We start from the raw sequence: 24,945 nt of genomic DNA, 5'->3' as shown, positions 1-24,945 counted from the left end.
TGATATAAGTGAAAGGCTGGCTGCTATATCAAAAGTGACCATGATGGCCACTAGGGTGCAACATACAGCCACCTCAAAATCCCTCAGCAATCATAGTGATGGTGATTTACAAGAAAAATAAACAAAAAACAAAAACAAAAGGCACTTGGATCAAAAACCATCAGCTAAATATGAGTTTTGGCTCTGAATGAGTTAATAGACAGTCCAAAATGTTGACAGTAAAGAGTCCATTAAATAGCAGGTAGTATGTCAAACACTTCTTATATACAGTTAAATCTTGGACTGCAAGCATAACTTGCTCCAGAAACATGCGTGTAATCCAAAGCACTTGTATATCAAAGCAAATTTCCCCATAAGAAATAATGGAAACAAAATCCAGAAGGAGCTACAGAGTCTAAAAGAGAAGAGAGGCGTCTCTAAGTGTAGCAATATGTTGCTAAATGTTATACCTTCATTAAATGTAACCATATTGCTACACTTAGAGGCGCCTCTCTTCTCTTTTATACTCAGTTGTGATGTGACACTACATCGCTTGTATATCAAGTCAAAATGTATTAAAACATTTTTCTTGTCGTGCAAAACACTCTCAAACAAAGTTACTCTCAAACCAAGGTTTTACTGTACTGTGAATTGGGGCAGGCATCCTAATATTTACTCTAAAAAATTAATCATATGCCTATCCAGACTTGGTGCAGCTATTAGAGCAGGGTCTGGTACCTCAGCATATATTAACAACCTCTTGGTTCTTCCACCCCAATCCATTATATCAAACATGCTCAAAACATTAAGGCCCGGTTTTCAGTGTCAGAATAAAACTGTGAAGGCCCCTAAGCAGCCAAAATCTTGGGGCCACACTTGCAGATTTTTGAAGGTTTATTGTATGTGCGCTCTAGTGGAATAACATTGAACTAACAAGTGTGCACGTGGGCTTCTAGGTGAAGATGACCATCACCATTGCAATTTTTTTTTTAAAGGGTGAGAGTTGAAAGAAGGCCCTTAAACCAAGTAGGCCCCATAGGCTGGTTTCTTCTCTGCCTATCTGATAATCTGGCAGTGGTTATTTTTCTCTCTCTCAGTAGTAAAGCCTGCTTTGTTATTTTTACCTACAGGTAAGCCTATAATAAGGTTTAGCTGTAAAATGAATACTTACCCTGCATGCAGCCAGTGACATCACTGGGGCACGCGCTCAGAAGTTCTGGCATACCTTGCCGCAACTTCAGAGCTTTGTGCCGGAACTAAGGGCTCATGTACGCATGCGCAGGAGTGATGTCATCATGGCTCCGGCCAATCACACAGCTGGAGCGTGCAAACCCAAAAGAAAGACCAGGGGAAGATGTCATCCCTCTTAGCTATCTGCAGGAGGGCTTCGGTTTAACCACTTGCCGAACGTCGCATGCACTTTTGCATCGGCAGAATGTCACGCACAGGCAAATGGGCGTACATGTACGTACCTTTAAATTTGCAGCCATGTGGGCGTGCAGACAGACTAGATGTCCGCCAATGTCCGACGATCATTTTACGGAGCTGCAGAATGGGGGGATGCCTGTGTAAACAAGGCATCTCCCTGTTCTGCCTAGTGACAGGACACTGATTGTCTGCTCCCTGTCATCAGGAGCAGCAATCAGTGTCATGTCACAGTAAGCCCAGCCCCCACACAGTTAGAATTAGTCCCTAGGGTGAACTTAACCCCTTCCTCACCCCCTAGTGGTTAACCCTTTCCCTGCCAGTGTCATTTACACAGTAATCAGTGCATTATTTTAGCACTGATTGCTGTATAAATGACAATGGTCCCAAAATAACGTCAAAAGTGTTCAATGTGTCCGCCATAATGTCGCAGTCACGATAAAAATCGCTGATCTCTGCATTACTAATACAAAAATAATAATAATAAAAATGCCATAAAACCATAGCCTATTATGTAGACGCTATAACTTTTGCGCAAACCAATCAATAAACGCTTTTTGCGATTTTTTTAACCAAAATATGTAGACGAATACGTATCGGCCTAAACTGAGGAAACAAATTAGTTTTTTTATATATTTTTTGGGGATATTTATTATAGCAAAAAGTAAAAAATATTGCTTTTTTTTAAATTGTCACTCTATTTGAGTTTATAGCGCAAAAAATAATAAAACGCAGAGTTGATCACCAAATGCCACCAAAAGAAAGCTCTATTTGTGGGAATAAAAGGACATCAATTTTATTTGCACGACCGCGCAATTGTCAGTTAAAACGAAGCAGTGCCGAATTGCAAAAAGTGACCTGGTCATTGGGCAGCCAAATTCTCTAGGGCTGAAGTGGTTAAGGTAAGTATTCCATAATGTGCTAGTATGCAATGCATACACATTATACAATTGCCTTACAGGTTTTTTTTTGTTTTATTTTTTACCAACCATAGTTTATAACTGCTTTAAGTGCAGTAATCCCTAGCAGCATATATCAGACTTTATTTTGTATTGCTCTGACTTAAGCAGCATTTCAAAATGAAAACGCTTTACTATATTAGGCTGTAGTTCTAGAGTTACAGTAGTTCTATATATTGAAAATGCAATTTACAGTATATATTGTATTGGGACGAGAGATTAATATACATAGCAGCAAGCAGAAACAAAATTAAATTGTATACCTCCATGCTCTGGGAATATGGGTCCTTTGGGTCGCAGAGCGTAGTAGATATTCGGTGGTTGCCAGGGAAACAGCGTTGACTCACATTATGGGGTACTGGAAAGGTCTGACGAATAATTGTTAACCTTCCAATCGACCTTCTGACCAGGTCCTGTACATCCAAGTCATTTATCTCCTGTTGAGTGGAAGGAAGAACAATTATGGAAAATTCAGTGTTTCTCACATTGTTGTATATATATATATATATATATATATATATATATATATATATATATATATATATAACAAAAACAATTGCTAATTATCTTTAACAGTCTTTTGAACAAATTGCATATAGTATATTTATGTTACATACATGATTAATCTTGTTTACTCTCTACAAGAGACTTCTACTGACATAAAGTTTTAATAGCATCTTTTGGGAATAACCCCCAACAGATACCTTATTTAAAATTTACTATTTCAAGAGTACACATATGCATTGGTCAGTGGAATCACAAAATATATTTCAAATATTTACATATAATAAAACATAACATTTTGTATAATTCAGATAGTCGCTCAAAGAAAAACAAAAAAAGCATAAAAAATAAAAAATAATCAGTTTGCATATATTACAAGCAGTATCCTCTTTGTGATCTGAAATAAAATGAATGCATATTACAATAACAAATTACATTCAAGGACTTACAAGGTAAAACAATTACCTTGAACAGTGTGTTAACTGTTGATAGAGAGAGGGATGAATTAATCATAGAAAATCTATAGCGGGCAATTCTGAATTAAATCTGTCCCGCTTGCAAACGTATATAAGTCTTTATTAGAAGTATGTTGTGTAATTATAATTTTATTGTCGCCTTTATCTTGTGTAGACTGTTTTTTTTTATATTTACTATATAAATATTCAACAATGGTGTATGTAGAACATAATGGGCAACAAATATTGAAATTATTTTAAAATAGTGATATTTTCATTGAAGAAAAACAATAACTTGTGCATGTTTTTTCATCTACAAAGATGTATACAGACATAATTTTTAAGTTGTATTTACCATACGTATAATAACTACACAGGACTAAATGTTGTATGATTTGCATAACAAGTACGTTAAATGGAGATCATAGGAGGTATAAACATTCATGCTGTCAAATGCCTGCTGCACACAAATAGGTTTAAGTGGGTTTAAAGGGTAACAAAAATGAGCACTGAAAGAATGTAAATGAAAAAGCTACTGTGATGCTAATAAAACCTCACCCGAGAAAAGACATTGTTAATACAAAGCTGGCTATAAATTAGGTTTTCACTAGATTAATAGCACATTCATTAAAACAAAATAACATTTTCATTGTGTAAGTCTATACATAATATCATACTTGTAGTTGCAAAAAGTGCTACTATTGACTTGATTTCTACCTATCAACTCCCTACAGATCAGTTTGCAGACAGGTGAATGGTAGGGCAACACTAGGAGCCAAACACAAGTGCTGAATGCAACTGTGCTAACAAGAAACGTGGTGAAAACAAGATGAGCAGACAGATGACTGTCAAAGACTGTCATAGACAAAGTGGTATAATCTGCATGGCCGTGCCATATGACTGGTTGTACAAATATAAAAATACCTTGTCGGGTAAAGCAGCTCCCTTATATGTATTTCATCTGCTGTGTATTGAGCTGTTTGCTTGCATTTCAGCTCTAAAAAGTGAGTGCTGTTAATTACAGAATAAAAAAGAAACAGCACTCACATTTCCACATTCATAAATAGTATTATTGTAAAGAGAAAGGGGAAAGGGAACCCAGAAGTGAACCCAATTCGGACTTTAACGGCACAGTAAACAATGGGAATACATATAAATGAATAAATACTGATGCGCTCGTATTAACTCATGTGCAATGTGAAAAGTACATATACAATCAAGCAAAAAAAACTGGTGAAGAAACTCTTAATATATGTGAGTAGATCGTGAAAAAGTCCTGATGATTAAATCAGCCAGTCTGCAGTGATCCTTCCCTAATTGCCAATATCTCACTTCAATATGATCAGGTTACAACAACCTCCAGCAAGCGATCAGATGTTTCCAGTTTCATTCAGTCACATGCAAAAGAGGAGGAAAAGGAACCATAGCGCAATATTGTACCATATAGATGTGGATAAAGGCTGCACTTAGTGCACTCACGTATACTTGCTTATGTTATAGACAGGGTATGTTGCCGCTCAGTTTAAGTGGACTCCTCACTCGGGATAGACATCCGATGGTCCGTCACTGTAGGCTTCTCCCCCACATGTATCGTCACTCGTCACGTGACTTAGTCATGGGTATTCTCATGACTAAGTCACGTGACGAGTGACAATACATGTGGGGGTGAAGCCTACAGTGACGGACCATCAGTATTTATTAATTTATCATTTGGTTTAGTTCACCGTTTTTTGATTGCTGCTGTATTATTTAGTTATTTTTTGTGCAGTTTCTTTGAGATTATTTGTTAGTAGCGCTGAAGTCCTTTTCACTACAGTATATTTCATTTAATACATAGAAATAATTTTAATAGAAAAAAGACACATTCATAAGGACATAACAATTGTTAAAAATCATACATATGAAATGAAAATTATATAAGAGCCCGAGTGCATCGACACGTTTCACCGTAAGGCTTCTTCAGGACACAGTTCAGGATATAATGATTGCAAGAGCAAAAAAAAGGGTCTCACTATCTTGCAGATAATTCAAATCGTGATCAGCAAATAGCTAACAAAGATATCCAATATTGGAAGGAAATTGGCTCATGCAGAGAGAGTGCAGTGCTGATAAAGCAAAGCCAAGGGAATGAGTGGTTCCTAGATGAAGAAATCTTCAGAGTGAAGCTTCACACAGGGGATGGTAGATACGAACAAACCACAAGGAAAAATACCCAGCCCTCAAAAAAGGAGCTAGGAAGATACATAGGTATACTTCAAAGTAGTTCACTGAGTCACTTGGCTAGGCTACATGCAACCATAGGAGTATGCTGTATATAGAGCCGTATTGATAATTCAAAGTAGGCTCAAGGACTAGACATATACAAGAGATCCCCTGGGAGCGAGCAGAAAGCTCTGCACTACAGTTGAAGTCTGAACTGGGTTCACTTCTGGGTTCCCTTTCCCCTTTCTATTTGCTGTTAATTACAGGCAGGAAGAGATTTGAATAGCTTCCAAAAACCCATGTTGTAAATACTGTGGGTACTACTGTATGTTTCATCAGTTGTGTTTTAAACATGTGGTCTCTCCAAATTTACAAGGATTGTCTCACAATTTAGTGTAAAAATTAATTTGATCTCACCAAAAGTAGGTCTATTGGCATTGAGGAAACACAAGCTAAAGCTTGTCTGAACTGTGTGCAAAGAAGTATACCATTTAAAAAAAAGACCCACTTTTGTGGTTTAAAATATTGTCTCTTGTCCAAACAAGACACCACCTTGAACAAGTACAAGATTATGGGGTAATGATGTGCTGCTATTGGAAAGCAGCATTTTGTTTTTCAGCAAAGTCAGACAAAACCACATTTTTGATAGTAAATAAACACATATTAATTAAAATTTTAGGCATGGTTTTTCTTGCATAATTACATGGGTCTAGCTTTGACAACTAAGGCCCCGTACACACGGTCGGACAAAACCGATGAGAATGGTCTGACGGACCGTTTTCATCGGTTCACCTCTGAAGTGGCCGTACGGGCCTGATGTGTGTACACACCATCAGTTCAAAGCATGTTTTAAAATTTTGGACCAAAGGAAAACAGACCGATAGCCTATACACACGGTCGGTTTGGTCCGATGAAAATGAACTTTGGTTCATTCATATCGGACCAAACCGACGGCGTGTACGGGGCCTTAAGTATGCATATCTCATACTTGACCAATCCTTGCAGGAGCTGTAAATCAATGTAATAGTCACTGCTTCTACAGTGATGGTAGGAGCCTTCCGGGTCCAAAGCTAAGCAGCTGTTCTCTTGCATAGTAATCACAGAGGGGCTTTCGCTCTGCACTGACACCATTCAGAGAGCGCCTTGTATTTTTTTTTATGAGCACAAAACTTTCTCTAATTGGTTTAAGGGAAGAATGTGGCATCACCGTGTCACCTCTCCACCTTGTCCAATCAGAGAGCTCCTTGTATTATTTGAAAACATACAAGGCTGTCTATGAATGTTGACAGTGCAGAGCAAGAAGCCCCCTGTGATTACAATGCAGAAGGGCAGACGCTTGACATTGGACCTGGAAGATTAATGATATCACTGTAGTAGCGATGACCACTACTATGATTAGCAGCTTACAGGCATCTTTCAGGTATGAGATATGCATGTTTACATTGGTCCAATGTAACTATGCAAGAAAAATCATAACTACATTTCAACTTTAAAACAGGGTATTTTCGCAAACGTTCAGCCCTTCCATCATGTTCTTTATACATGATGCTGCATAATATATCTTACAAAGTAAAATTCATTTTCTGTCTTAGCTATAGGTGTTTCATAGTAAACATTTAATGAATGTCCCCATAGAAGTCTTTTTACAGTCAAAATGGGAAACAATTGTCTTTGGATATCGAGTGTTCTCTTTCTGGCTTTAGTCAGAACAATCAATTGCCAGGAATAGTTTTCACAAGCAATCCATAATCTTTTTCCAGGCCAGTATCAGTGGTGTTTCCTTAAATGGTACACGCATGTTTATTTATGCTAGATTACTTTAAAAAACACCTTTGGTGGCCCCGATCTTGCAGCCTCAATCAACCTCAACCTCACTATGGTAATATTTCCTTATTCAAGCTTTTAAAAAAAATAAAAATCTATAATCGGATTTAAAGGCTTGTTACAGATCAATAGCTTCATTCAGCCCAAATATATTCCATCAAATAGTTTTTAATAACAAGTCTCAAAGACCTGTTGACATCTCTAAATGTATTGATTACTTTGTTATTCTGGGAAAATCCACCATGTCAATTCAATCATTCTACATATTGGTTGACATCTCTACGAACATGTACTTAGTTGGTCAGCATTCTTCAGGTGGTAGTATCACAATCGTTCAAGTAGGTTATTTAGGGTAGATTAGTAATTAGAAATATTCACTTTTGCTCAAGGAGAAGGGGGAAAAAAAACAGACTTTATTTTTCAGGAAAAAATAGGCAATTTTGGAATGATGATGTTAAAGTATTTTTGTGCATAATACTACACAAGCCAAATAAATTCTATTAAATAGAATTTTAAGTGTAATTGCTACTGCTTTTGTAAAGTATATGTTTTTATATCAAACTATGTGGTAGCCATGTCCAAAGCCTGCTATAAAGTAAACAGGCTGGTGTTACACACAGTGGGGAAGTACTATCCCCAGCTGTGTATTGGCTATGAGCAGCAGCAGATTGACAGAAAGGTACCTAAGGAGGGTTGGGCAGAGAACATGGCATACAAACTGAATACAGAGATTCAGGTATCTCCATAGGGGAAGACCAGACACACAAACTGACCATGCCATCATGGATCTTCTTGTGTGCTTGCCATGCTCAAATGAAATTAACACAAAGGAAAATCGTCAGGATCACTAGGTATTTTAGTGCAACTGAATTACTCAAAAAGAAAAGGAACTTTATTGTGAAGAAATTATGTTCTACTTTTTTCCTCCGGGTCCCCTTTTTAGGACAACAATTAACAGTGGGACCACACAACCTTTGCTAAAAGTTTAAAGATTCCACTAAACTAATACCTCATTAGATGATGTACCCCTTCCTACTTCTTCTTTCTTTATTATTCTCCTACCCCACCCACCTAAATCATTCCAAAGTTGATATTTACCAGACCTGTGTAATTGTAATAACACTTAAATGATTTTCTATGGATATCTGTTTTTTTTATTATCCAACTAAGATGTTTATTTTATCAAAAGTTGACATACTTCTATGTACTTAAAGAGGAAGTAAAGACTTATTTTGTACTTGTACTTACAGGTAAGCCTATAATAAGGCTTACCTGTAGGTACTGTGAATATCTCCTAAACTTGCACAGTTTAGGAGATATTCACAGTGCATGCAGCAAATAAAGTCACCGGCACATGAGCTCTGAAGGTCCAGCTTACCTTGCCAGAACCTTCAGAGCTAATGCCGTAAACGGCGGCTCCTGCGCACATGCGTGGGAGTGATGTGATCGCGCCTCTGGTCACTCACAGCGCCTGAGCCCGTGAGCCCAGAAGAAACACTGGATAAAATGTCAGCGGTGTGCGGGCCCCACTGGAGGGATTTGTTCTAAGGTAAGTATTTCATAATGAGCTAGTATGTGATACAGTTTTTTTTCTCTGGGTTTGCAATCTCTTTAAAATTCAAATATTGGATATTGATTTTTTTTTTGCCTTTTCAACTTGTCATTTGTTTGACATATGTCTTGTGCCTGTTTCATTTAATTCAATAAGAATTTATGAAACAAAAAAAAGAGAGAAAGGCTAGTGTTAAACAGAATGAAAACACAGATACATTTATCTAAATTGAACGGATGGGGTAGAATATATTTTAACTTACAGTGGCTTTGTTAGGATCTAAAAAAAATTCAAGTTCTCTGCAATCTAAAGGCTCAAATCTAAAATATGTGGTGACCCAAGACTCCTACCCCCTTTAGACTCTTCAGCAAAGTTTGGAACACCTGTGTCCCTTAGGTTACTACATGACAAAGCAGTGATATAGGGGTCAGAAAATGCAGGGGAATACAGGCATCTGACACTTCAGTAAGTATCAAATACTGCAGTGTTTGACAGAGGTTGTAGTGCTAGAATAGATTCAAGGTAAGAGACAGAGGCTGCCAAAGAGGTTAGTATACATTTTATTACAGGTAACTTCCAAACCAAACTTTTAGAACCTTACAGGTTCTCTTTAAGAATTGTATGCCATACAAATAAGCTACACTCACTCTGGACAAGCCCCAGTAAGATTTAACGTCATTGACGGTGATATTCCTAGATGCTGAATTACTGTTGATGCTGTCCTACATTTGCTGCTAAAACCTTTATTTGTTGAACGGGCATCGTAAAACAGTATAAAGTCACACACATTTGGAACAGGCCTTACAATTCTCTAAAATGTTCATCATCAAAAAAATCTAAGTTTGTTGTGCTCACTACATGTTCAATTTGTTTGTGCGCATTTGTTTACCATTGTGTTACAGAAAAACTTTAAAACAAACAAGACAATTATTCTTAAAGGGTCACTAAAGGAATTTTTTTTAACTGAAAAGACTGTTTACAGGGTATAGAGACATAATAGTTAACTGATTCCCTTTAAAAATGATTAAAAATAGATAAAAAACAATCATATAATGTACCTACAGTTTAGTTTCGTTTTTGCTGTTGTTTCCTGGTTCTCTGATGTACAGAGACAAAGAGCCAATAGAGGGCAGTGATGCTTTGTAAAACGAAACTGGATTGGTGCTGACACACAGTAATCACGACTCCTTGATTAGTCACCACAGTGAGAAATCTCCCAGTACTGTGGTGATCAGGAAACAGACAACCAGGAAGTGTCCAGAACAGATAGGAATTACAGCAACATCAAAGCAAAAACGAACAATGAGGACATAAAACCAGGACTGCAGTAAGGTAAAGGAAGCTATTTAGCTAAAAAAATAATTTCCTTTAGTGACCCTTTAAGGCCCATTTCACACTTGTGTGACTTGTCCTGCGACTTGGGACTGCAAAGTTGCATGACAAGTCGTACCCCATGATTTCCAATGAGTACCATTCATATAACTTCAAGTCGTAGGGACTTCAAAGTAGTCCCTGCACTACTTTGGTCCGACTTTGATGTGACTTGAGGTCCATACACCTCAAGATTACAAAGGCATTGCTTCAAGTAGCATAAAAATTGTGGAAAAAATCATGACAAAAATTGCAGCAAAAAATTGCAGACTTACAAGTTGCAAAAGTGTGAAAGGGGCCTAGACAAAATGAAAGATAATACAGTTTTTTTTTTTAGAGCTTAGACGCCCTGTTATGTTTTTATTCCTGCATGAGGCTCGCCCTCTTTATCTGTCCTGGTAACCCTTATTACTGAGACAAAAAGTGATGGGAAATCAAACGTTTTGCAACTGTCACAGGTATTGGAGGTGAGGAGAAATCTTCTATTAGGGTCATCTGTTCTAATTACAGCTGTCTTGAAGGTAAATTCCCTTTACTTACAGATTTATTCTTACTTTCTGTTGTATCACTGGGACAATAAGTGAAGGAAAAATGTTCCAATTGGATACAGACAGCACACGATAAACTGATAAAGGTGGCAACACTTTCCTACTCTTTAAAAAAAGGTTTTAGTTATCCATACACTCTAACAAAATGTGTTTAAATGGACAGTTCTATAGAAAGAGTATTAAGAAGGAACTAAATATATAATGAAACCTGCAGTTACTTTAATGCTCCAAATTCAATCAATACAGACTGGTGGACAGAAAAGTAAAGACCATATCAAAACTCACTGAAATATCTAAGGCCTTGTACTCACGACCGGATCTGTGCGCTGGAAACTGTCTGCCCGACAGTTTCCGGCGTACAAGGCTGATTTGTGTTTTGTTCCGCTGGCGTGTACACACCAGCGGACCAAATTCCCGTCGTACCGGAACGCGTGCACGTAAACTACGTACGACGTCACTATAAAGGGGAAGACCAAAGTTAATGGCGCCGCCCTCTGTTCCTCTTTTGCTAGTTACGTGTTTGCTCGTGTTAGTGAAGGTTTGGTTAGAGCTGATTCGCGCTTCTCGGTCTCCAGGCTTTGACAGCGTGTATTCACGGGTTCAGTGCGTGTGCTTGCGGTAACGTAGTTGTCATTCGGCTATAGGCAAGCAGGTTGTTTCTGCTTTAGCAGTTGCATCCTGTGCGCTCGTATCTGTTTGTCGCGCGTTTGTCGCAGGTAGTGCTGGATTTGCGAGTGCTTTCTGTTTCAGTGTGTTCTTGACTGACCAGCCGGCCGGTTTGAAGCCATGATGGAGCAGCAGCGTCAATTTTCGCGAGTTGGTGCTGTTTATGGGATGGCTGCTGGATATGTTCATTTGTCCAGTACTTTGGCCAGAAACAGGGGGCGGAGGCGTTTCTGGACCAAGAATTGGTTGCGCCAGCGTGACCAGTTCTCACATATGCCTCTGCTTAGGGAACTCCAGGAGAATAATCCTAATGACTTTAGGAATTTTCTCCGCATGACGGACCCCGTATTCAACCGTCTGCTGGATCTTCTGTCCCCCTATATCACGAGGCAGGACACTGTGATGCGCCAAGCCATCACGGCCGAGCAGAGGCTTATTGCCACGTTGCGGTACCTGGCGACTGGGAGGAGCCTGCAGGACCTCAAGTTCTCGACAGGCATCTCTCCGCAGGCGCTTGGGGTCATCATACCGGACACGTGTGCTGCCATCATCAAAGTTATGCATGAGGAGTATATTAAGGTAAGTTTCCTGGCTCTAATAATGTGGCCAACTAACTTTATTTTTATTTTCCCAGATATGCTGTGTGTTTAACTAACGTTAGCTTTTCTCCCTATGCATGTTGATATCAGCTTTACATGTTTTATTCTTGGCCTACCTGCATATTTGTCCCTTACCCAATATTAACCTGTCCAGCATGCTATCCTAGGGACAAACCCACCTTGCCATTTTTTCAAACAGGACTTTTTGGGGTTTTTCCCCCCCCCCCCCCCCCCCCCTTCAAACTTTTATTGTCCCCATCAGAGGGCTGTGGAGTCTCTTAATGAAGTGGCCCTATATATTTCATTTTCCAAATTCTCCATGCACATTTTTCTAATGCAATTTTAATACTGTGAACTGTCACAAGGATGCTTGTAGGATGTATTTGTTACAAAGTACTAAATCTCTAATTTTGTTTGTCCCCACAGCTACCCTCCACACCACAGGAATGGCAGTCTGTGGCTTCCCAATTTGCCCAGCGGTGTGATTTTCCAAACTGCGGTGGAGCAATAGATGGGAAACACGTCCGCATTGTGCCCCCACCCCGCTCGGGGTCCTACTATTATAATTACAAGGGTTATCATAGTATTGTGTTGATGGCGGTGGTGTCGGCACAGTATGAGTTTCTATATGTGGACGTGGGGAAGAATGGCCGGATGTCTGATGGGGGAGTGTTCGCACGGACTGATTTCTATGATCGTCTCCAAGCTGGTGGTCTGGCATTGCCACCAGATGAAGATAATGTGGAAGGACTTCCGTTTGTGTTCCTAGCGGACGAGGCTTTCGGGCTTGGTCCTCACCTCATGCGGCCTTTTCCCCAGAGGACCCTCACCTCAGAGAGGAGTGTGTTTAATTTTCGGTTGGCCAGGGCTCGGAGGGTAGTCGAGAATGCCTTTGGGATACTCACCAACCGGTTCCGCCTGTTCAGGACATCGATACATCTGGCGGAATATAAATTGGACACCGTTGTATTTGCCTGCTGCATTTTGCACAACTTTTTACGCAGGCACTCCCAGACGTACCTACCCGACATCGGTTCTGAGGCAAGACTACCCTCAGATCCCCTTCCCGGGCTGGACACTGGTCGCGCTGGCTTGGCCCCCCAATCAGCTCGTGAGGTACGCGACAAATATGTTGAGTACTTCATGGGTCGGGGGGCCATTGCTATGCCAGATCATATTTCTTTCTAATTCGGCCCCCAAAGAAAGGAATATTCTAAAAAATAATAAATAATTAGACCATTGGACTTTATACAGTTGTTTGTCATTAATGCTTTTTCTCTTTTTCTGTCTTCCTGGTTCTCTAACTAACTTCTTCAATTGTAATGCATAATTGATTTCTCCACTTTTAGTAACTAACCACATTTTGCACAGTATTCACTCATCTACAAACAGGGTATTGAGTCTAGAAATAAGAAGCAACTCCATTTGTAAATGTTGAGGTCAATTTTTTTTTATTTTTGCTTGTTCATGACCCCAAAAAAATTTTTTGATTTTTTTCATTACTCCCTGCTTTTGTACTTAGGAGTCTTCAAAATTTTTTAAAAAAATTTTTTTTTTTTCAGGTAATTCAACCAAAAATATTATGCAGATTATACATTTATTAACAAGTTCACTTTTTTTTTCCTCAAATATAGTTAGATTTATTGTTTACATATATATATATATATATAGATTATATTTGGTGGGGTGTTTACCGCCTTAAATTTATTTTTGGCCATATTTTTTAGGCACAAAAAACAATAATTTTGTAACCATTTTTCTTGTTTTTGGTGTGTTTTTCTAAAACAAAATTTTTGGGTGAGAATTTGGAGTCAAATCTCTACTTCACTAAATTCAGTGATTAGAGAGATTTATAATTCTATATATATATTGAAAATAATTTTTGGCGTTGTTTATTCTTTATGGTCTAAACTTTATAGTATCCCAAAATGTTCAACATGGTCAAAAAGTAACAAAATCAAATTCAAAAAATATAAAAACTCACAACAGCAGTCAGTCATGGTGTGCTTTCACACTGGAACACGCCAAAATTGGAAGATACACACATTCAGTGCAAACTCGCCAAATGTCATTGGTTCAACAGACAAATGGCCACATGTGCTATCTGACATCATGGGTGATCAATGTCTGTGTTTTGTGGGAGCAAACCCTTCCTCTCAACTACTTGAGGATGGAGGAGGGGGTTGGACCCACAAAGCACAGACATTAGATATTCTGTGATGGCAGATAGCACATGTTGGCACACTGTGTGTGTATCTTCAAATTTTGGCGTATTCATTATTCAAACTGTTAAAATGTTTGTGGGGGCGGGGGATGGGCGGGGGGTGTTTCAGTCTTTGACACGGCCCATCATGTCAATAATGTTCTTAAAATTTGCTTCGATTACCATCATTCTTTGCCGCATATTGTCCATTTCCGTGCTGCATTCCAAAAGGACATTTGTTACATTCTGTTCCATGAGAAACATCCTTTCACGCATATTGTGCATTTCAGTGCTGCACTCCATTACCTGCTGAATAATTATAGCAGCACTTGCACGTGAAAATCTTGGCACACCATCCTCCTCCCCTAAACCAACAAAAAAAAAATGGCATTTACAATATTATTTTTCAATGAGGCCTATCTACATATGTTTTTTGGAATCAAGCTAGGGTGACACTGACCTGATGGGCTTCTCCTTTCCACCTCTTCGACATCTTCTATCACTCCTCCTTCTTCCACCACCTCCCCATCATCTTCAATCACTCCTCCTTCTTCCACCACTTCCCCATCATCTTGGACTCCTCCTTCATCCATCAATCCACCTTCTTTCAATTCGCCAAATTGTTCTTCCGCCACTTGCCCTTCATCTGCTATGACTTCTAAGTCCAAAATTACTTCTTCCTCCTCTCTTCCTTCCTCCTTTCTTCCTTCCTCCTCTCCTTCCACATCCTCCTCTCCTTCCACATCCTCCTCTCCTTCCACATCCTCCTCTCCTTCCACATCCTCTTCTCCTTCCACATCCTCCTCCTCCTCCACATGTTGAGATGGCAGATTTTGGCCTTGTCTGGCCCTCTCTGCCTCCTCCAAATGCTGGCGACTTCTTTCCCCTGAAATAAACCAAAAAAAATGTAGACTCATCAGCACACAGATATTGGAGAGCATAAATCGCACACATTGCTTAGAAGATGCTTTCATTTAGTTACTTTTATCTTTCACCAAACCTACATTTTGCAATTACTTCTATATGGCAAGCTCTGATCCTGCCCCTTTTTAGCAAAGTGACACACATGGATGTCCCCCCTAAACTGTATTTCTGGGATACCCTACCAAAACCCATTTTTGATTTGGGGAGACACAGGTGCTCTGCATTGCAGATGTGAAAACATCTGCTTTATTACCACTGTTTTTAGAATGAATCCTGTTTGCCTTTCCCATTCTCCTTCTTTTTTTTTATAGAACTAGCTTTTACACAATGTTTACAAACAAAGTTTTTGGCCAGTGAGCCATGTCCAGGTGTGTTGTTCCTGGAATAACCGAGCCTTTCTGATAAACTATGTGATGTTACGTTGTTTACTAAGAACACTGTTTGTAAATATGTAGTTATTTATGTTCTAAAAAATAAATAACAACATGTCTTTAAAATTACAAGCAGGCCAAGGAGGCAGATGGTGAAATATACATGGCAACACATTATTGCAGACAATCACCACCCCCCCCCCCCCAAACCCAATATATATTTACTTACTTTTACGCAGAATTTTAAGTATTTTCTTCATCTGATGTGGCTCCCTCAATTTTAAGTCTGACCATCGTTTCCTCAGCTGTTCCTTGGACCTGGTGATCCCAAACATCCTCTGCATTCTCCTCGCCACCTTGTCCATAATATGTGCCTTTCGGCGGTTAGGGGTCTTGTATGGCCCTAATTCACCATCATAGTCCTTTTTTCGCATGATGTAAACTAACTCCACCATTTCCTGGAACCGCATATTAGTGGCTTTATATCTTCTTTTCCTTGATCGGGACGTCCCTGCCTCTGTCCCTTCACTTGTGGCATGAGAGCATCGTGCCCGCTCGTGTGACATCGCCATCTTTCCTTTCCCACAGAGATTATGGGCGTGGAAAAGATGAATTCTTACGCCATGGGCGGAGAAGAGGGCGGCGTTTAATACATACGCGGAGTGTAGAGAATGCAAACAACGTGTTTACGTCCGTTACGCGGAGAATCTTCGAGCGCATCCAGAACATACACAGTTAACGCCATATTTCCTAAAATCATTGATTAGGGGCCTCGCAAAGGTGACGAGGGCGGGGTTTCATAAATACGCGGAGTGTTAAAAAGGTTTACGCCGTGATTACGCATCTTACGCGGTAATTAGGCGAGCGTGAGAAACGAGGAGCGAGAGACAGGAAGGTAAGGAATTTAAAAATGTGATCAGCAGAGGCCTTGAAAATGTAGACACATGGGATGGGGGTTTGGGCTGTTGGTTGCACCCTTTTTAAGCTATTCTGTCTATGGGGTACCACAATGTTATTTTGGTATCCAAATGCTTTTGGACACCTCACAAAATAGAGATGTGAACAATGCTGTACCTCATTGACAAGTTTTTGAATGGTGTATTCAGATCAGGCAAAGTATTGTTCAAGTGTTGGTTGTACAGAGGTCATTAGGAAGTGTCTTTTATGTCATCCATTGTCAGGGGTATGAGATTTACACATGAAAGAGTGCCTAGATGAAAACTGACATTTGTAAGCATTGTTTAATTTAATATATTTAAAATATTTACTGCAATGTGAACAATGGCTCTGCATCTAGCAAATCAATGTTTGGTACAAGCAATGCGGCCGAGCTGCCAATCATTGTTTAAACAAGAGAGACTGTGTTTGGAATTAGATATAGGTAATAAATTTGAAGACACATATTAGATCAAGGTCAACGCTGATCCTTTTGAATATTTATTTTTCTGTGGTTTATGTTTTTGTAATCTAGACTCAAAAAGAAATATAATTTTTCAAAAATTGCAATGGACCTCCTACAAAGCAAGGAATCTATAGAGGCCTTACTTCAAAAATACCAGGACACGCCCATCCTGTGGAATTCAAAACACTCGTTATATTGCAATAAAGAGGTACGAGCGGCAGCACTAGAAGAGCTAGCAAATTATATGCAAACTTGGGTGCCAGGATGCACTGCCAACATGGTGAAGGATAAACTTGCCAACCTCAGAAGCACATACAGGAGAGCATACAAAGCTAATAAAATCAAAAAATCGGGAGCAGCAGCAAGACAAGCAAAGGAACCCAAACTGTGGTATTATAAACAGATGGCTTTTTTGCGGGACGAAATGGAAGGCAGGAAAACGATGTCCAGTCTTTCTTCCAACCTTTCCTCCATGCTACCTTCCAGCGGACATTCCCCAGATGACCACAGCCCTGCAGAGTCGGAGGAAGAGGGCCTGGCTGACAGAGATGCAGATCTGCCACCCTTCGATGAGGAGGTATAGTAGTTTCCTCTATATTTATGGCCTAAATAATTCTTGGTGGATTAATGATTAGATATTGAAAAAAAAAAACCAAGCTGGAAAAAAACAAACAAAAAGGTGTACAGACAAATAGGTGTCAGGGATGACAACTGCAGGGGTCAGAAGTAGAGTGTATTCAAGTAATAATGAACAGAAAATACTGAACGAAAAACATGAAAATGAGTGTGGTTTTATTTAGCGAAATTGTAAAAAAATTCCTTTTTTTTACACACAGGAAGAAGAGATCAGCCAGGAGGTGGCAGATCCTCAGGTGTCTGTCAGCCAGGAGGAGGCCGGGGTCAGTGGCAGCCAGGAGGAGGCCGGGGTCAGTGGCAGCCAGGAGGAGGCCGGGGTCAGTGGCAGCCAGGAGGAGGCCGGGGTCAGTGGCAGCCAGGAGGAGGCTGGGCCCAGTGGCCTGCAGCAGGTCCACCCGGCCAGGAGAACCACCACCAGCCAGTCTTCTCCCCCCCAGGTGAGGCCATCAGGCCGAAGGAGGCAGTTGAGGCCTGTGGAGGAGGCAAGCCTCCGCATGATCCAGGAGGCAAGCGCCATCATGAGGGCCCCCCTCAACCCCACAGAGGCCTTCAGTGCCTCATTGGCCCATGATTTAAATGAAGGGGAGGAGGACCAGAGAAGACTGGCAAAGGCCCTGATGAACCAGGTACTTTGGTGGATGCAGAGGGGCCTGCTGACCCCAGACACTGGGCTATGTGACCCGGCCCGGCTTGCGGAACACCATCCTCCTGCTGCCACATCAACCCCACCTGCAAGACCCCGTGTTCGATCCGCTGGAAGGCTGCCTGGAGGGAAGGCTGGAAAGAGGAGGAAACGTTGATTTTCTGCCTTCCATTTCCTTCCACATAAAGGACATCTTGTTTGTACTACCACAGTTTGGGTTCCTTTGTTTGTGTGCTGCTGCTTAATATTTTTGTGTTTGGCTCCTGAGGCTTGGAAGTTTATCCTTCACCATGTTGGAAATGCAAGTTTGCATATAGTTTGCTATCTATTCTAGTGCTGCCGTTCTTTTTATTTTTTTGTGATGACATTTGCCAGAATAAAAGGCCTTTTGCTTTCATTTGAAAACATGTCTATTGTTTGATATACTGTGGGGATTATTAGGCAGCAAACCTTTAATAAATATACAATGGGTAATTTACAAAGGACACACTCCTTGGGGGGGGGGGGGGGACATTTGGTGTGCCAACATGGTTTAATATTCTCTAATGAAACACCAAAAAAAAAAAAAAAAATTAAAAATACATGTAAAAAAAAAATAGTTTAAATGGTGACATAACTAGAAACAAAAAAAGAAATTAAAAAAATGCACATTCCTTTACAAAAATGAATACTCTAAATTATGGAGGACCACCAACCAAAACACACGTCTGGCATAGAAAACATTATTAAAGGATTACATCACAAGCAAGAAATGTGACATTTCAGTATGGGACAACTCTATTGAAATTGCATCAGCAAGAGAACGGGGTTATTCTAGCAAGAGAAGAATTAATAAAACGAGGCTTTAAAATGTGGTTTAGTGCGCCTTTTTAAGACATTGTTCTCTTGCTAGAATAAAAGGTTTCTAATGACGAATGTGCCATATCCCAAAGAAACGCGAGTTTTACCTGAACGAGCGCTCCCGTCTCCTCATTTGGACTGAGCATGCGCGGGGTTTTTGTACGCTGCTTTTGTGTACAGACGACCGAACATGTCTGACGGACACGATTCCAGCAGACTGTTTTAAAGCAAGACCAGGAAACAGTTGTTCGTTGGAAAACGGTCTGGCCGACGATTGTTTGCTGGAATTCTGTACGTTACTGCCTACACACGAACGAACATGTCCGCTGAAACTGGTCCGCGGACCAGTTTCAGCAGACATGTTTGGTCGTGAGTACGAGGCCTAAGAGTGTGTGAAGTAAGTCTTTCAGATTTAGCAAATTGAAGGTCATCTTTAACTTTAGTTGGATACTTTGGAGCTGAATCAATAGCGCACACATCAAACCAAAAATAAAGCTAAGAATTCTGAAGTTTTGCAAAGAAAAAAGAATGAAAGACTTTTGTAACTTCATTGCAAGGTATTGTAGATTAAGTCTATCATGATGCTTGTCCATGCAGTTGTGTTTGAACTCCTTTAAGTCTAATGGTTCTTTCATTTAAAGCTAATAAATTTCCCGCGTCGTATCTTTGTTTTGTATCCACAAAACAAGATACGACGGCATCTGGGTTAGATCCGACAGGTGTACGCCTTAGTACGCCGTCAGATCTTAAATGCAATTTTTCGGAGTCCGCTAGGTGGCGTTTCCGCGTCGAGTATGCAAATGAGCTATTTCCGACGATCCACGAACGTACGAGCGGCCGTCGCATTTTTTTACGTTGTTTCCGTTTGGCTTTTCCGGCGTATAGTTAAAGCTGCTATATGGTGGCGTACTCAATGTTAAGTATGGCCGTCGTTCCCGTGTCTAATTTTAATTTTTTGGCGTCGTTTGCGTAAGTCGTTCGTGAATAGGAATGCGCCGTTCAAAAAAAACTTTGTTTACGTCGGGTCATGACGTATTTTCAAAGAACATGCCCCCATCACTCCCATTTGAAATTGCGCGCCATTACGCCACAATAGATACACTACGCCGCTGTAACTTAATGCGCGGATTCTTTGAGAATTCACAAGAAGAAAAAGTAAGTTACAGCGGCGTAGTGTATATTAGATACGCTACGCCTGTCTAAAGATAGGCAGATCTTTGTGGAACTGCCCCATCAGTGTTCAGTTACACACAGGATTTGTGCATGTACTTCTAGCAGTTCTAGTTCATAAAGAAACAAACAACATAGCAACTCAAAGTTACTAGCTGACATCCTGGAGGTCACCTAATCAAGCAGGTAGAGAACATTAGTATTATGTAAAAACACATTTGCTTTAAATTAACTCTTTAATGGCAGAAAATAAAGTGCTGTCAAGAGGAAATGGGGTAGGGATAAGTGAATCTGCTTGGGAACCTTGTTCTAAGTTGGTGAACTTTGCAATAAACCAAATTCATTTCTGTCAGGCCGCGTACACACGGCCGAGAAACTCGACGGGCAAAACACATCGTTTTGCTCGTCGAGTTCCTTGTGAAGCCGCCGAGGATCTCAGCGAGCCAAATTTTCCCATTGCCGTCAAGGAAATAGAGAACATGTTCTCTTTTTGGCCCGACGAGATCCTCGTCAGTTTCCTCGTCGAAAAGTGTACACACGACCGGTTTCCTGGTTTTTGCCGAGAAACTCGGCTGTGTGTACGAGGCCTCAGGGAAAATACATTCTGGCTATTTGTAGTTCTAATAAGCAGGCTATTGTCAAAAAAACTCCATAGTTAAGAAAATGAAGGTAAAAAAACTGTATCTCAGCTCTTCATAACTGCTCCAACACATAATTATTGGCTTTTATCACTCGTCTGAACATGGGCAAAGACTATGCATTGTATAACATATAGTTCTTAAAGGGGTTGTAAAGGTTCATGTTTTTTCACCTTAATGCATCCCAGAGGGGGTTATCAGAAGCGGGGAGGAGCCGAAACAGCCACCAAGAGACCCCAGAAGATGAGGATCGGGCCACTCTGTGCAAAACGAACTGCACAGTGGAGGTAAGTATGACATGTTTGTTATTTTAAAAAAAAATATTCAAAGCTTTAGAATCACTTTAATTCTGGCAGTGAACCTGTGGAGCTTTTGGCAAAATGTTTGTCTATCACAAACTTTGCGAATCCTGGGGATTTGCTGCAAACCCATGGGTGAACCTGAACCTCATCCTTACTATTAGATAAACAAGGTAGGCACCTGAAGTCTCAATTGTTGCACATGAATGACAGGCCAATCTGTATGTGTAAAGAGCAGAAAGTGGTAGAAATGGTTCCAGAAGGAGACAGAAGTTTACCCATCACAGTTGTATAGCATTTGGGCAATGGTATCAAACTGTGGCCTGATTAAATATTTGCGGGAAGGAAGAGAACTGAAGGAAGAAAGCAGCAGAAGAGTCACACACCTAGCACTGGAACTCACAGGGGTATTTCTTATAACAAGCACAGTCTAGCTGACACATTTCTAAATTTTAATATGAGTTTTAATATTTAACTGATTGCTATGGACAACACCTTCAAATCACTCTTTCTTCTCTTCTATAATCCATTCCTTCCTTATACTGCCAAAAATAAAGGAAAATATATTTCTCAAGTTATACATTTTCCTTTAGGGTGAAATGTAAGCTGCGCTTTACAGAATGAAATCCATTCTTTAGTTTTCCGTTACTCTGTGTAAATCAATTGATATATACGTCAGTGCAATCTGTGCCTGCTATTTATGAAGTGTATCTTGCTTATACAGAATCAAGCAGTTCTGAGGCTTTGCTGAGACCCCGTTTTGAAAAGGTATATTAGCTATTTTTCCTTGGTCTTTTGAATAAACTAAAGCTGCTTTGTACAGCCCTAAGGCACATTGATGGATTATTTAATTCATTTGCCATTTATGCTCTGAATTAAATATAGATTTTCTGAAGCAAAATAACACCTGGCATCTGCTGGGTCCAGAGTAATATCCTGCATTTCTGGTCGATTAATCCATAATGCACCATAGATAATGTTCTTTCTTGGTATAAAATGTATGTCAGTTGCAGCAAGGCCAAAAAAAATACACCTTTCTCAAATTCTATCAGTAATGGTCCAGAGAAAGGGAAAATAGTTACAATGCTCTATATTGCTAATGGAAACATGCAGAAAATAAGAGGCGTGACCTAGTGTGCACCTAAGATGGACACTTGAGCTCCCAGATCTGGCACGAGGTGGAGATAAAAAGCACCTCACGGCCACTACTCTCGCCAACAATTGGCAAAATTTAGTGCAATCCACTGACAATCAAATCCTTCATGGACTCTGGGACTCAACTAAGCTGTAAAATATCACCCCAAATCTTTTGAACACAGCAGCCAGACTCCCTTATGCTCTCTCAAACATCTCAGGCCTCTGTGGCATCTTAGCTGTACCTAATACTTTTCAGATGAACATGCCTGTTAAATTACACTATTCTAGTTAAACTATGTTTCAACTGACACATTTAAGCTGTCATCCTATAAAGTAAAATGGCACTTCTGGATGATGTAACTTCTGTTTGTAGGTGTGCTGGTACTATCTGAACTTGCATGAAAAACTAGTTTTACTTGAGCCTCTATACACCCCTAGCACTCCTTTTATGTATACTGACTGCCACAGTGCTCAGACCAACCCCCTAAAGCAGTACCTAACCAACCACCCTTTGTGTACCTTTCACTACTCTGTCCAAACTTAAATCCTAACAACTTTTCCTGCAACCTCGATTGACTGTGTCTACATCATGCAACACGAGAGTGCCTGTGCACTTGCAGACTTACTGGCTATAAATATGTAAATTGTTGTACTGAGCTTTACTGACCCATCTTAACCACTTAAGCCCTGGACCATATTGCTGGTCAAAGACCAGGTAACTTTTTGCGATTCGGCACTGCGTCGCTTTAACTAACAATTGCGCGGTCGTGCGACGTGGCTCCCAAACAAAATTGGCGTCCTTTTTTCCCACAAATAGAGATTTCTTTTGGTGGTATTTGATCACCTATGCGGCTTTTATTTTTTGCTTTAAGAAAAATAGAGCAACAATTTTGAAAAAAAAAACAATATCTTTTACTTTTTGCTATAATAAATATCCCCAATTATTTTTTTTAAAAAACATTTTTTTTCTCAGTTTAGGCTGATACGTATTCTTCTACATATTTTTGGTAAAATAAATCACAATAAGCGTATATTGATTGGTTTGCGCAAAAGTTATAGCGTCTACAAAATAGGGGGTCATTTTATGGCATTTTTATTATTACTTTTTTTTACTAGTTATGGCGGCGATCTGTGATATGCGACATTATGGCGGACACATCAGACACTTTTGATGCTATTTTGGGACCATTAACATTTATACAGCGATCAGTGCTATAAAAATGCACTGGTTACTGTATAATGTGACTGGCAGGGAATGGGTTAACCGATAGGGGGTGGGGAAGGGGTTAAGTGTGTCTTAGGGAGTGATTCTAACATCACTGATCAATGCTCCCAATGAGAGGGAGCAGACGATAAGTGTAGTGTCACTAAGCAGAACAGGGAGATGCCTTGTTTACAAAGGCCTCCCCCGTTCTGCCATTCCGTGACCCGATCGTGGGACACCGGCGGACATCCCACGCGCACGGAGATGGAGACCGCCCGCGCCCGCTAGGCAGCTGCTTAAAAGCAACTTATATATATATAATGTGTGTGAGGCAGTCGGCAAGCTGTTAAGATTGTATGGCCTTGCCTTTTCCTTAAATATGTGCTCTTGAATCTGTATTATTGTTATAATTGTTTATCTTACCCTAAATACTGTGGAATATATATTTATTCCACTGAAACAGTAAAAACAAGTCTGCCGCCAAACAACCAAAATATTGATGTGCGTCCTGCATAAGCCCAAAAAAAAGCTGCTATATGGAAAAAGCACACCAGGAGAGGTGTAATAAATGTAAAGGGTCAGAAGCAACCATATATAAAGTGCTAATGTGGGCTAATTCCAGTGCAGACTAAATGAACAAACAGGCATGAATAAATAAGTCTCAATTTAATGATGCCATGAATATTTAAAAGCAAATACAATCCTCCATTGCATGATGTCAAAAGTAAACTTGCTTGTCAATATGGGTACCTTAGAAAAGGCATGCGATCTGCCAGATGGTGGAAAGGTGTGCTGCCGTAGATGGAAAACTCGTAAGTCCTGTATGCAATAATGGCACATAGGGCAGGGAGGGAGGTCAAATCCTGATCTTATGTGGATTTAGGGCCAATCGAGCCTGATCAGTATTCTGTGGTGAAAGATGGAACAGCCGATCTGCTTAATGTCATATATGACATTAAGCAATTCATCACTTGTTCCACGGAATACGTGTTGATATGTCCTTGTCATCTGCTCTACGTGGGCCGCACCATGCACACCCTACGTAAACGGGTGGGTGAGCATCGGCGGTTCATACAGAAGGGTATACATGAACATAGTGTTCCCCGCCACTTCAAGAGCTACCATGCCAAGAACATTCAGTGTTTAAAGGTTGTAGCCATTGAATACATTACAAGTGGTTCCCTCACTGATAATGAGAGGTTCTCTTTAATATGCAAACGTGAATCCTTTTGGATTAATAAATTGTCTTTCTTATCCCCCAATGGGTTAAATGAGGTGCTGGAAATCAGTAGCATCATGTAACTCTATTTTTGCATGTTGGTTAACAGTTAATTGTTGTTTTTTTTCTATTTTATCCTATATCCTTTTAAATCTATTTTTATATATTTTTTATT

The 24,945-nt window shown here is 40.0% G+C and overlaps 1 protein-coding gene across 1 annotated transcript in view; it reads right to left on the bottom strand.

Moving 5' to 3' along the window:
• GRID2 (glutamate ionotropic receptor delta type subunit 2) overlaps nt 1–24,945 on the bottom strand; it is a 740,228-nt gene that overhangs the window by 502,318 nt on the left and 212,965 nt on the right. Inside the window, exon 5 of the mRNA XM_040344854.1 lies at nt 2,627–2,800. Coding sequence (XP_040200788.1) covers nt 2,627–2,800 — 174 coding nt within the window. The remainder of the gene's footprint in view (nt 1–2,626; nt 2,801–24,945) is intronic.

This window comes from Rana temporaria, chromosome 1, assembly GCF_905171775.1.
Source record: "Rana temporaria chromosome 1, aRanTem1.1, whole genome shotgun sequence".
In the NCBI taxonomy this organism is placed as follows: Eukaryota; Metazoa; Chordata; class Amphibia; order Anura; family Ranidae; genus Rana; species Rana temporaria.
This window is presented reverse-complemented; position numbering and strand designations above follow the sequence as displayed.